This window comes from Pinus tabuliformis, chromosome 3_1, assembly GCF_031772625.1.
Source record: "Pinus tabuliformis cultivar Carrire ecotype Pingquan chromosome 3_1, CPIR1, whole genome shotgun sequence".
NCBI lineage: Eukaryota > Viridiplantae > Streptophyta > Pinopsida > Pinales > Pinaceae > Pinus > Pinus tabuliformis.
The window spans coordinates 927,244,832-927,259,215 of record NC_142301.1 but is presented as its reverse complement, the minus strand read 5'-3'; the positions used below and the strand labels follow the sequence as shown (position 1 = coordinate 927,259,215).

The window sequence follows — 14,384 nt, the reverse complement described above, 5'->3', positions numbered from 1 at the left end:
AATATAAAACATGAGACTTCCTTCACAGAGTCTTGGGCTTTCCTTGTCACAATGATGTAGTGATGGAGTTAATTCGGATATAATAGAGAGAGAACTAAGATGACACCATAAAAGTGATTCAGATTTTGACATAGAGAAAATATGGTACAAACTAGTTCCATCTTCCTCTAGGTCAAGAAGAATTCAATGCCCTTCATATAAGCTCGGAACCAGGTCATCATCATGGGGCCCGAATAGAACTCAAATTCTTTCATTGGTGATCGAACTTCTAGTCAAAGTGATGATACTTTATGGACTTGTGGCTTTTCTCGATGCAAAAATACTACTGTAACAAACTTTCGATCTTACACAGTTTGGATCACTTTCAGAACTTCAGTCCTCTTCTATAGCTTGGATTACCATACAATACATTTGTAACTCGGATGCCATTGAAGCTTCAATCAGAGATGAAACTTTGTCTTGAACATTATAAATACAATGAGGTCAGATGACTTTAGAGAAGAGGGCTTATTATCATCATATACAAGCATCATCTTCAGAGCTCACATCATCATCTCGCACTTGCATTTTCAGAGCCCCGTGATGAAGTCCATGGACACAATCTCCTACTTCCTCTCCAGGATGGGGAGCGACTGTAGTAAACTTGTGGGATTTGACAACTCCACCTTATTCCTCTAACAGACTACACACTCTTGAATGTGTCTCAGTACATCTCCCTTGAGTCCCCGCCATGAGAACCTCTCCCTGATGGCACGATATGTCTTGAGGAAGTCAGGGTGTCCTGCTAGAGGGGAATCATGAGCTGCCTGCATAATCTTCCCCTTGAGCTCAAATCCTGGCACCAAGTATATCCTGTCCTTGTAGTAAATCACTTCATCCATCACCCTAAACCTGTCATCCCTGTGTGTGCCATCCAATATCTCACAAGCCTACGTGTCCTTGGAATACTCAACCAAAAGTTGAGCCTTCCAATTGTGAGTAATGTCCATCAAAGATAGTACTGCAGGCCTCTGAGAAATTGCATCTGCTACTATGTTGTGCTAGTCCTTAACATACTTGATCTCAAAGTCATAACCCTGGAGCTTACTCACCCGCTTCTGCTGCCTCTCCTGCACTGACTACTGCTCTAAGAAAAATCAAAGACTGTTTTGGTGAGTGTTCACCTTGAATCGGTTTCCCATGAGATATCGCCTGAACTTGGCAAGCGCATGCTTCACAACCAACATCTCTTTGTCGTAGACAAAGTACACTGCTCGTGAGGTAGTAGTTTTTCGCTCTCGAATGCAATAGGATGGCCTCCTTGTGTGAACACGGCGCCAACTCCCTCACTAGAAGCATCAAAATCCAGTACAAATTGCCATGTGAAATCCGATAATGCCAAAACATGACAACTACTCATGACCTTCTTGAGGCACTCAAAAGCCTCCTGTGCCACCTGCGTCCACTCAAAAGCCCCCATTTTTGTCAAATCGGTGAGGGGTGTTGCAAGCTGTGAGAATCCCCTCACAAACCTCTTGTAGTAAGTGCAAATTCCCAGGAACCCTCTCAACGCAGTCACATTCTTGGGTGTTGGCCAATCCAAGGTGGCCTTGATCTTCTCCTGGTGTACCTTCACTCTGTCCTCCCCAATCACATGCGCAAGGTACAACATCTCTGTCAGTCCAAACTCACATTTGGACATCTTCGCATACAACTGCTGCTCCTCTAGTATGCGAAGTACTACCTCCAAGTGCTGAAGGTGCTCCTACCAAGTCCGACTATATATGAGTATGTTGTCAAAGAGAACAAGGACAAAGCGCTGCAACTTCCCACGAAACACGTGGTTCATACAAGACTAGAATGTAGCTGGAGCGTTGGTAAGCCCGAAGGGCATCACCAAGAATTGAAAGTGTCCATAGTGGCAACGAAAGGTAGCCTTAGGGATGTCTTGCTCCCTCACTCGGACTTGGTGATACCCCAAGCATAAATTTATCTTAGAGAAGTATCTCGCTCGTCTAAGCTCATCCATCAACTCATCAATGCGCGAGATAGGGTATTTGTTTTTCAAGGTCTTTTTATTGAGGGCCGTGTAGTCAATGCACATGTGGCGTGCCCCATCCTTCTTCTTCACCAGCACCACAGAAGAAGCGAAGGGACTTGAACTATGCTTGATGTGTCCTAATCTCAGTAGCTCTTGTATGGCCCATTCGATCTCATCCCGATAGGCTTTGGGGTGCCTATACGGAGTAATGATGACCGCATGCACCCCCTCCTCCAACTCAATAGTGTGCTCGAATCCATGGTTTGGCGATTTCCCTGGTGGGATCTCCCCAAAAACCCTTTGGTGCTCTCCAACAAGGCTAGTATGTCTGGATGCACAAGTCGTGTTGGAGCTCCTGTCTCTGAGATCATAAGCTCCACCGCCCACTCTATGTCTCCATGTCGTAGATTTGCCGCCATCCTGTGAGCAGAAACTATCTGGGGTGGATAAGAGTGCATCCCTCTCAACACTACCAGCTTCCCAGCTGGACTTGTAAACTCCATCTCAAGCTTTTGCTAATTGATAGTGACACTCCTCAACGAGTATAACCATTGGACACCCATCACCACGTTGGTGTCCGTAACATCAACTACAAAGAAGTGATTAGTGACGGAGTAGTTCCCCATCGTCACCATCAAGATGGGAACATACTTCATGCACTGCATGGCCCTGTCTCATGGCACCAACACCGAGAACCGAGAACCCCTTAAATGTCTTTGTGTGAATGCCCCTCCTCTCCACCATCTGGGCATTGATAAATTTGTGGGTGGCCCCACTGTCTACAAGGTTGACACTCGCGGCCCCTACATAGTCCCCTTGATCTAAAGTGTCAAGTACTTCGTGACTCCCCGAAGTGAAGCAAGAACTCCCCCTACTGGAGCAAACGGTCCTCCCCTAGGTGGTGGTAGTGCTCCCCTTGATGACGGTCCCCCCTCATCTCCCTGTTCTGCACCCAGCTCAAACTCCTCCTTCGACTCACTGTCTGAATGCACCTCAATGTAATGAGCCTTTCCCTTGGTGCACTTGTGCCCAAGGCTCCTGGCACGTGAAGCATAGCTTCCTCCTTCTGAGGTCCCTCGTCCAACTGGATATGCCCTCCATCCCTCTGAGGTGGTCTAGTATCTTAGTTCCCATACAAAGTAGTGGGTCTAGTGGGGATGAAAGCACTGGTCTTGGGCACTGCGTCAATCACATCTCGGGTCTTGGAGATAGCCTCCATCAGTGATGTGGGCTTGTACGCCCTCACCCAACGATGTAGTGGCTCAACAAGCCCATCCACAAACAATATGATCAATCGAGCCTCCGAAATGTCGATCACCGTCACGACCAGTCTTTGAAACTTCGAAATGTAGGCCTTTGCACTGCCAATCTGCCTTAGATGGGCCAACTCCCTTAAGTGTAGCTTTGGGTCCTTCCTCTCAAATCTCTCAATCATCCTCCAGGTGAAATTTGTGTAAGAAGTGATCTGGATATGCCCCAATGTAATCAGCCCATGGTACTGCCACTCTTGGGCATCACCCTCCAAATGTAGAGTAGAAAACCAGATTACATTCGACTCACACATGGGATTTAGGTGAAAGTATGTGTCTAACTTCTGCACCGATGCCCTGGTTGAACTCTTGGCTGATCCATCAAAGTTGGGGAGTGTGACCTTCCTTGCTATCTTCTGTACCTCTTGGCTAGATTGTCCCCCTCTATAATGTGTCCCGGCCCCAGTGGTACATCTCTCCTTTAGGTGTATGTACTCCCCAAAGGACCACCCTCTTAATCCTGAAATCCAACCCCTCATACTCATCAATACTGGATGCAATTGAATGTACCAAATCTGCAACTGGGTTTGGTTCCCTCTTGGGGTTTGGCTCACCCACAAAATGAGGCATGATGGGATGGCCTCCCTGACCAAGCAGAGGGATGTGTGGGGGCTGATAGGGATGACTACCTCCTCCAGCTCTGGAACCCCCATCACCATGGTGCTCTCCCTCTGGTCTCCCATTCACCTGCAACCCTATCACCTGTTGCATCATGTCCATCATGAGTTGCCCTTGCCTCAACATCTTCTGGTTGGCTCTTAACAACTCCTCTAAAATCTGGTTTTGGCCCCCTTGTCTAGGCTTCTCGTTGTCGTCCTGATTGTCCATGTGGCCCCTGAAGTTTTCCACCTCCATATAAGAAAAGGGGTTTCGTTCTCCCTCTCTACCTCGTCCCTTGCCTCTACCTCTACCTTTGCCTCTATGCCGATACACTGCTCCAGTAAATGACCCTGTCATCACCTGCTCTCAAGCCCACAACTGGCCAGGAACATGCTCTGATACCACTATAATATTCCTAATGGAAATTCTTACAGTGATATTAAGCAAATTCAAGCAAATACAAGAGCATGTAGAAAAATTCAAACAGACATTAGACATCCATAAGAATTACGCCAGAAATGCTCCAAAACCAACGATTTTATTAATTCTTTGAGAGGGTACAATTTAAGAACAAGTGCACTTGGGCTTGCCAAAGCAAGCTAGACAATCCCAAGTGATGAAATATTGCCCGGAAACAAGGAATTCGACCCCTCCTGAAAGGTACTCCACTGGCCCTAGAAACTCTGCATTGCTGTCTGACTTGGACCCATTGTTTGGCCTTCAAAATCTGCCTAGAAAATTTTGCCAAATTAAATTTGAGCTCCCCACTAAAAACCCAGAAAAACGAATAAAGGGTTTTCTCTAATTTTGATGCTCCAAATGTGACCCCAAATTCCTAGCACTTCTCCACTGTTAGTAAATTTTGACTGGCAAGAATTTCTATCTTTACAACCCTCCAAAACAGTGGAAAATCTCCTCTAGGAACCCTTCTAACTCCCACAAAACAAACTAGCTCCAAATCCCTCCAACCAAGGCCACCCACAACAACTCCACTCAAATACTGCATAGGGCTGGGATAGTGCTGCGTAGGCCTTGCAAGAGAAATTCGTACTGATGAAGTGGGCTCCTTCTGCTCCTGTAATTCTCTCCTCTCGTCCAACAAATTTGACAAGGACTGTCCAGCAAATTGTGTGGCTTCTAATTCCCGGCACCAACTCTCCAAGGGACTGCGTAGCTTCTAGTTCTGCATCCCAGCTAAGCTCAAAAAATTCGTGGCACCTGTGCTATGCCTCTCCCTGCCTCCACAAGACAATGGTGATGACTTCCTAGGGTGGCACTCGTAGTCCATCGAAGAAAGGGTGAGTTTCCTCCTTGGGAAACTCTGGTGCTCAACAACACTTTCTGACTCAACTGAACAACTTGAGCAACAATAAAATTTGTCAAATGATCAAAAGCCCCAAATGATGTTGCGTTCCTCCTATTTATAATTGCTGCTCCCTTCCTTCTTGTGGGCCCCTTCACTAGGCAATTCAAACTCCTTCCTTAGCCATACAAATTTCTTAATTAAGGGAGTGTGTTTTTCATGGAGAAACAATCCCCACATTCCACTAGGAGAATGTAACGAATAAAATATATAAATAATATAAATATAATGTAAAAGATAATAATCATAAATAATAGTTAGTTGAGCTAGTAATTAGGTTGAAGAGGCATGTCTAATAGGACATGACTCTTCATGAAGAGACATGTCTAATAGGACATGACTCTTCATGAAGAGACACTTGCTTGGTATATAAGCAAGCCTCTTGTTTTCATTTGAAATCATTCATTATAATTCTTATTCATTTTAATACAATATTTTATCCTTAATGGATAATTTGATATTCCAAGTCTTTTGGAGTAACTAAATTTGTAGAAGGAACTTTGTTCGCTTCATTTAGTATCAGAGCAGTTCGGTCCTCTAGGTTGCTTAACCAGTGCACAAAGCTCGTTCTCCTATCTAGGCCTTTGGCTATCGAACTATCATCAACATTGTTGCTGTCATAATTGAAGCGTTTCGCCACACATTGGGAGATTCTCCATTTTTTAGGTCTTTGGCCATTTGCTACTATTAAAAAAAAATAATAATAAAGAATAAAGAAGAAGGGTATATAAAAAATAAGAGGAAAGGAAATAATATATTATGAACAAACCAAAAAAAAAGTGAAAATATATATATATATATATATATATATATATATATATAGGTTTTGCATTATTGATAAAATGTGCATAATAAAGATAAGTGGGAACCTCTTCAAGTATATTTAAGACTTTTTACGTATATGAGATTTTGCATTATTGATAAAAAGTGCATAATAAAGATAAGTGGGAACCTCTTCAAGTATATTTAAGACTTTTTACGTAGAGAAGCCCGTGGTTTTAGAAACAAATGGTAATTGCCCCTGGTTTTAGAAACCAGTGGTAAGTTTTACATTTTACGTGGAGAACATTAACCGAGGTTTTAGAAACAACCCATGGTATTTTAAAAGTAAAAGATATTTTGATAACATTGGAGAAAAAAAATGTGATCTAAATAATTTTAATCGTTCAAATCTAAAGATTGTGACCGTACCAAGAGTCACGTCTCATCCAAATTTTCTGAGAAAAAAAAATATTATTATAATTATAAAAAGGGATACTATATAAGCCTTATATAGTTACATATAAAAGGAAAAGCGGGTCTCAAAAAAGTATATATAAATTTTATATAATTATAATTTTATAATATATATAAATTAAAATTATATAATATATATAATTTATAATTATATATATTAAAAAAATTATTATTATATAAAAATTTTATTAAAAGAGTGAACAGAAGAAGAAGAAGAAGAAGAAGAGAATATTTGATATATATATATATATATATATATATATATGAAAAAATAAAAAAATAGAGAAAAAAAGAGAGAGAATATATCATATAAAAATTACAAAAAAAATAGAAAAAAAAATTGTTGAAAAAAAAAAGGGAAGATAAAAGAAGTGAAGAAAAAGAAAAATAATGGAATCCATGAGTAAGGAACAAAGACAATCAATCACAAGAGATATAGAACAATTAATTACAATATTTGAGCAACAGATTGAGAAGAGAAAGAGAATGGATTCCTTCTTCGATTCTCTACATCCATCATCACTTCCACAGAATGATGTTATCCAGTGTACTGAGAAAGTGCAGCTAAAAGATCAAGAGAATGACAAAATAGCCAAAATTCAACAAAGCAAGGAAGTGTTAGAATGTGAACATAAAAATCTTGTGGATATACATTATAAAGAAATAATGGAAAAGGATGAAGAAATTTCTCGTCTCAAGGACCACGTCGAAAAGTTACTGGCACAAGTGAAGAAGACTAAAGTCTCAAAGAAAGAATTCAAGCAGCATTTATCAGAATAAGAAGAGGAAAATTTACGCTTAAAGAACCTAAATAAAAATTTATTAGAACAAATCAGAGATCTAAAAGATGAAAAACTTAAAATTCAAAACACTGAAAATAAGGTTGATCAATCAAAAACTAAAGAAATTTTACGTCTGAGAAACCATAATCAAAGTTTGCTCAATCAAACTAAGAAACTTAATGTGGATAAGAAAGCATTAAAAGATAAGTTGGAACAAGTCACTCAAGTAGAAGTATTAGAATCTCTAGTGGCAACTGTTCAAGTTGAAAATAAGGGAACGAAAACCGATCGCGTGAATATGACAACTCAAGAAGACAAGTCAGTTGAAGAAACGACACATGTAGATGTTGCAATTCAGACAATGAACATCCCAAGTGAATGTTCCATAACCATCTCAACAACATCTTTGCCAGAAGAAAATATAAAAATTGGCACATGCCCAGTAAGGAGAAATCAAACCAAAGAAGTTCCATATCGACATCCGAATCATGAGAGTAGACAACTCAACCATGCTACGTATCGGGACCATTCAGACCAGAAACAACAAATTGATGTTTCAGAGAATAATGATGTAAAATCAATTCAGTCTTATGCTAACAAGTCGTTACAAAATTCCAGTGATCAGAGTACTATACAGAAGATTAATCTGGGATGGTCTGATCCCTTCTTAGTGCGACAATTTTGTTTGTCACTAAGAAGATCATATCAACTTGTATCAACGAGGATGACTATTCTGAGAGAGAAAGATGTTCGAAGCTGAAAAAGAGATCAAGCCTTTTTCATCGACAAGCTTTGAGGACAAAGATTTTTGAGGAAGAAGGCAATGTAACGAATAAAATATATAAATAATATAAATATAATGTAAAAGATAATAATCATAAATAATAGTTAGTTAAGCTAGTGATTAGGTTGAAGAGGCATGTCTAATAGGACATGACTCTTCATGAAGAGACACTTGCTTGGTATATAAGCAACCCTCTCGTTCTCATTTGAAATCATTCATTATAATTCTTATTCATTTTAATATAATATTTATATCCTTAATGGATAATTTGATATTCCAAGTCTTTTGGAGTAACTAAATTTGTAGAAGGAACTTTGTTCGCTTCAGAGAATAATTTCAAACCCCTTGTCCTAAATGCTTTCCTCCAAAACTACCTTAGGCCCAAAATTGACAAAAATGACAAAATTGTGATTTTCTTAGCAAAATATTTAGGAAGGGACCTTACAATAAGTCATTTGTCACCTCCACACCAAGTTGGCCCTTACCTCATCAAGTTGGCCTACATGAGGGTAATTTGACCTCCAAAAAAGGGTATATATACAAGCAGTTTGATTCATTTGGACGACACTCACTCAATTTCGATATCCAAGAAAAAGAAGCAGAAAAAGTGCGAAGTTTCAGAAGAAGAAGAAGATTTGATGGAGAAGTAAAGTCAAAGTTTTTTGGGTTGTCTCTCTCTTACTCGTGTGGATTTATTGGAATATGGAAGTCATGTTGGGTCGAAGATCCACTACAGGTCGAAGTTTTGCTACTGGGTCGAAGTTCTGTTGCTTGGTCGAAGTTCTGCTGGAGAGGTCAAAGTTTTTGCTGCTGCTATTGGGTCGAAGTTTTCTGCTGGGTTAAAAGTCTGCTGCTGCAAGATTGAAGTGCTAGGTCAAAATTGTTGTTGGAAGGTTATCATCTGTAGAAGAAAGGAAGGGTTGACTTGGTGATTGGACGAAGTCCGTGTCTAGGTCAAGGAGTCTTGGATCATCTCGTGAAATTATTAAGGAAGAGTTGTTGACTGGGTTTTTCCCTCGATAGGGGTTTTTCCTTGGCTGCCTGCCTACATCTGGTGTCTTTGATCTTTGTGTTATTGTTATTGATAATTGCTTGATGAACTAAGATAAAAGAAGAACTCAAGAAAGTTAATAAGAACATAAGAATAACATAAGTGATTATCAACATAGATAAAATCTTTCTGCCGTTCTGATTTTCCAACACAGGATAAGCCAACCAATACAAAGATGATAGTCTTCTTGTAGCTTGCATTATATAGAGGTGATGGTCTTCCTGTAGCTCGTATAGTCCAAAAATACAGTGCCTCAAAAAATTCAATTGTCCACTGAAAAGTATGCCTCAGAAATTTCGCTTGTCCACAGAAGAGTATGCCTCAGAAATTTTTCTTGTCCACAGAAACCTATCACTCAGAAAATCTCATATTCCACTGGAAGATATTACAGAGACTCAAACTGTTCTTTTAATCTCTTCTTCTTGCTTGACCGATGGTATATAAATCTCTCCTTGTCCTAATGAATTTCAGCCTTCTTACTTCCTTATATACTTCAAGAAATAGATGACTTGGATGGTATGTTGTATGCTCCAATTGAGGTATGCTAATAGGCTATATGTAGTCTTCTCTATTAACGAATGGGTGCCTCATGTAGCTTAGCCGACTTGAGGGCGGACTTGGCATCTAGGAGAGATGAATGGTACTTGGCAAATTTAATATTTATTTATTCTACAAGGGACATGAAGAACAAGCCCTTCTAAATTTTTCTTTTGACTCATAACAAATTCTTTTGGCTCTAAGCATGAAGAACATGCTTTGACACATATATAAATACAATAAATGTATCAATGACATTTTGAGGACTGAACCTAGTTACAACTTCAACAGATAATGCTGATTGTGTATGAAATATTTGACAATGATTAAATATTGAAGTCTGACTGTATACAAGTAATGTAATTTATGTTTGACTATTTTTTTTTCATGTATCATGCTGATGGTTGCTAGAAAATGCTAAGGACCAGGCTTAACCATATAGAATGAATGGTTATAAGTGTCATTTAGTAGGCTTGGAAAGTGTTTAACTTGTAGAGGTTTGCAAAATCAACACATCAGATACTGTAGCAGTGCATTTTTCATTTTATCATTTGTCTTGGAAATGAGAAGAACTTGTACTTTCGGCATATATAAGCTAAATATAATTTTGATCCATGTTGGGTGCCACGGGGAGCATCTGAATAGGTAGACCCTGTGATAATATGGTAAAAATTCCTCAGAGATACCTGGTGCCATGGTGCTTGTACTGTTACACTATGCCAAACAAGTCTAATGGGGAAACTAGCAGCATATCCTATTAAAAGTGTTTGTCAAGTAAATCCTATTAAAAGCAAGGGTTGTGTTCATTCTTGAAACTCTGTGTCACCAGAGCATTTTTTTTATTTCCTGGTAAAATAATTCTTGAAAGTTCAGTGTTTTACCAATTGGGGGCTATTAATATGAGTTCTTGATGACATCCTGCACTTTGAAATCCATGTTATATGTTGTCAAGGGACTAAACATCTTTCTATTTTCTTAAAGAACGATAAATAATCATGTTGATTAATCGAATCTGATGGAAGAGAGTTTCTAATCCTTGATATTGGATGCAGGTTGGAAGGTCTTATGTAGTTTCCAAGTTGAAGAACTATCCAAAGTTTGAAGTTGTAGCTATTGCCATTCAAAGATCAGGATTTAAGGTCCTTATGCTCTCCTTTCAGTGGGTAACACATTTGTGTGAATGCTGGTTTTAAAATTTCTGCTTTTGGTGGCTCATTGATCATTAAATACCCAACTGATTGTGCGTTTTGTCTTTTTAATACCAGTTTTATCTTAACTTTTTATAAAAACTTTTATTTGCAGCTTGATTTTTTGTATCCTTATCGCAAATGTAACGATTTCAGGGTCATCCTATAAGCCATATAGTGACATGTCATGAGAATATGTAATCTATAAGCCATATAGTGACATGTCATGAGAATATGTAAATATCTATTGAATGTTTTGTTTGTGTGGCCTATATTACCTATATTACACTAAGATTGATGGGTTCATATTGGGATGGAGTGCACAGGAGAAGGATACCCATAAAGTTTTTCAAGGATAGGGTGATGAAGACGGGACGACAACATTAAACAATACATAAATTAATTTTGTATGATTTTAAAAATATTTATGAACATTTTTATCTATAATAGTATATGGTTAATGCATATGTGAGATAAATATGTGAATGGTGTACAATATATGTTGAAATATGTAACTAGGTTCAGTCTTCGTAATGACATGTGTAATCATGATTTTATGTAATTGATATAAAGAAGAAAATTAAATTTATTTTGTAATGCTGGAGTCATGGGTTTCATGATCACAGAATTTTATTTTGTAAATGAAGCTCCCATTGAGAGCTATTAGGTTTGGTTATCAAGTCATAACGTCTAGTGAGTCAATGTCATGTATTGAAGACCCATTTAGGCATGTTACACATTGTAAAAGAGAATTTGTTTGAGTCATTAATCCTCCAAGATCTTGTCACGAGCACTCCTTCAAGTCGACTTTCAAAAAGGGATGAGGATGATTCTAGAATAGCATGTTGGCCTAGTTACAAGGTCAAGTCGGCCTATTTTTCATGGGCAGACCACTATATATAGAAGGAATCGGCTTCACTTGAAGGACCATTCAATCAAGCATCCAAATTCAAAGAGGAAGTGCGAGAATCACATAAGAAGAGCCTCTCTCCAAGCGAAGAAGGAAGAACAAGAAGGCGAATTGTTTTGGGTTTGTTTTAGGGCTAATATCTCTCACACGTGCGAGGAGGAGTGGTATCATCTGTTGTAGAAGAAGTTGAGATTGTCACAATCATCTTAGGAGGCTGAATTAAGGAAGAGAACAAGTCAAGAATACAAGCCGAATTGAAGTAGAAGAAGTCTCCATCCAAGTGAAGGGAACAAGGGTACAAAAATTGGTGGTGATCCTTCCCACTTGCTGCAACTAGGGTTTCTGAAGAGGCTAAGAGTTGTAGGTCTGAGGTCATAGGCCAAAATTTGAAGGATAATTGAGATCATAGATGAAGCAAGTAGTTTGACAATCGTTGACTCAAGGGAGAAGAACTTTCTCAAAGAAGCCTAGTGACTTGGTCTTGGAGTGGTTGGTTAGGTCAAGGGTCTTGGTCTTGGAATTCGTCACTTGAAGATCCTATAAGAAGAATTCATTTGGGTTTTCCTCTCAAGTTGGAGAGGTTTTGGCTCTGGCTGATCGCCTACATCTTGTGTCTCTTGTCTCATTATTGTTTATGGTTTGGTAATTGTTTGATGAAGAAGAACACTATAATAATATAAGGCAAAGAAGAACCTAATCTAAAGAAGTAAAAAGTATTCACAAGTAGTTATCATCAAAGAGAAACCACCTATTTCCTATGCCCTAGATTTCTCAATAATATATTCTCATTGGTAGTCAAAATGTAATTACAAGGAAGCATCTAATTATAAATCACTTCTAACTTATCTCGTAGAAAATTAAAAATATCTGAATTGGATATTAATAATACTAACAACACACATTGGAGATCAAACATATGTCCTCCCTCAAGGGTGGATCTCTAACGATTTCTTAGGACATGTTGTTGCCGCCTTGCACACAAACCTAAGTTAGTGAGAAAAAACCCTTAACCCAACATGGTGTGGCTTGGTGGCAAAACTAAGAGATGGGGCTGTCACCTATTCCCAACTCTCACTGTTTAAGCTTTCTCCTAGTTAAAACTAAGGGGGTTGGTCCATAGTCGAAAGTTAATAAAGGAAAAGTGAATTTCTAGGAGACTAAAGTCAGAGGGAGATACTCATCAAAAAATAACTTGACTCCAAGAAGTTAACAAGCATATAATATATGAGCATTATTTTAGAAAATAAAAATGGTAGAAATATTTTAGAAATATTTTCTTTATGGTGATAATTACTTGTGATATTCTTATGTTCTTTCGTTAAATGGGAAACAAGGGCCAAACTCCATGTGGGTTAGCTTATTTATGGCAGCTGATATTTTTATTGGATCCCTCTCATCGAGAGGTGTAGGATTGATCCAAATATCATCTGATTCCGATAAGTATTTATGGAGATATGAATTTATTTTGATTATGTAATTATTATCAAGCCAACCATCTCTTGCGTAGGCTCAAGAGGCCCAATAGACGTGTCTATTCATCACTTACGTTTTAGTATAAATATAAGAGGATTTGATGTCATTTAGATACATTCTTGAGGTGATCTCCTCTTCTCCACGTCTTGGGTTTTTGGAGTAAGAGAGAGACACCATGAGAATATACGCTAGCCTATGATGTCATAGCTCTAACGCACAGCAATGAACATTGGCAATGGAAGCAACTATGCACAACAAATGAACTCTATATGCTGTCATCTTCTATACGCACAACAATTACTAATACACAGTTCTTGTAAATACTTATATGATGTTGTTCTTGAACCATACGCAGAGCAGAGATAGTCAAACCACATGCCATAGTCATAACCGCAGTCACGAGGAGGTGAAACCGCAGCTAAGGCGTGGAGCTACTGTCTTAAAAAGGGGAACAAAGATCTGCTGCAGTCTATAGGGGTTAAGAAGCCACAGATCTGTGGGCCGAAAAGAGCCAAGGCATATGAAGCCAAGACGCAGACAGGTATATAGAACCGCTGAAGAGGATTGCATGCAGTCAATGAAGGTCACGTATATGCTGTCATTGATATAAGAATCTAATACGCCGCTGGTCACAACCACGCAGTCATTATATCTTGGAACCTAAGTCACCTGATTCGTCCTAAACCCCCTACGAATCTCGAATCCAGCGAATCCGACATGATTCGTGTCCAAAGCATATGACACGTCGTGTCCTTTTCCGACACGTCGAATCCGAGGTCGTGTCACGATTTTCAAAAGCGTGTCACGATTTGGGAAACGTGTCCTGTAATTCTTAAAGTAAAAGGATGAAAATGAAGATTAAGGAGAATGTCACTTTTACTTAAATTTTTAACATTACCATGAAATGACTCAGGATGTTTGAGAGTGGTTCCGGCCTCATTGGATTTGATATGGAGAAAGTAGAATTTTAGATTTCATTCAAAATCCAGCAGACTTATAAGTTTTTCAGGATTTTAGGATTGGGGGATTGCAATGTTTCCATTGAATTTTGTCATGTATTAGGGTATGGAACTTGTATTTAATCAAGAGCACCAATCCCTCTATGTACCTTGATGTTAGTGACATTGGTTG

At 38.9% G+C, this 14,384-nt stretch overlaps 1 protein-coding gene across 1 annotated transcript in view; it reads left to right on the top strand.

The window, feature by feature from the left end:
• Positions 1–14,384, top strand: part of LOC149190781 (uncharacterized) — a 229,592-nt gene that overhangs the window by 54,308 nt on the left and 160,900 nt on the right. Inside the window, exon 3 of the mRNA XM_089410591.1 lies at positions 10,736–10,822. Within this exon, the coding sequence (XP_089266717.1) occupies positions 10,736–10,822 (87 nt within the window). The remainder of the gene's footprint in view (positions 1–10,735; positions 10,823–14,384) is intronic.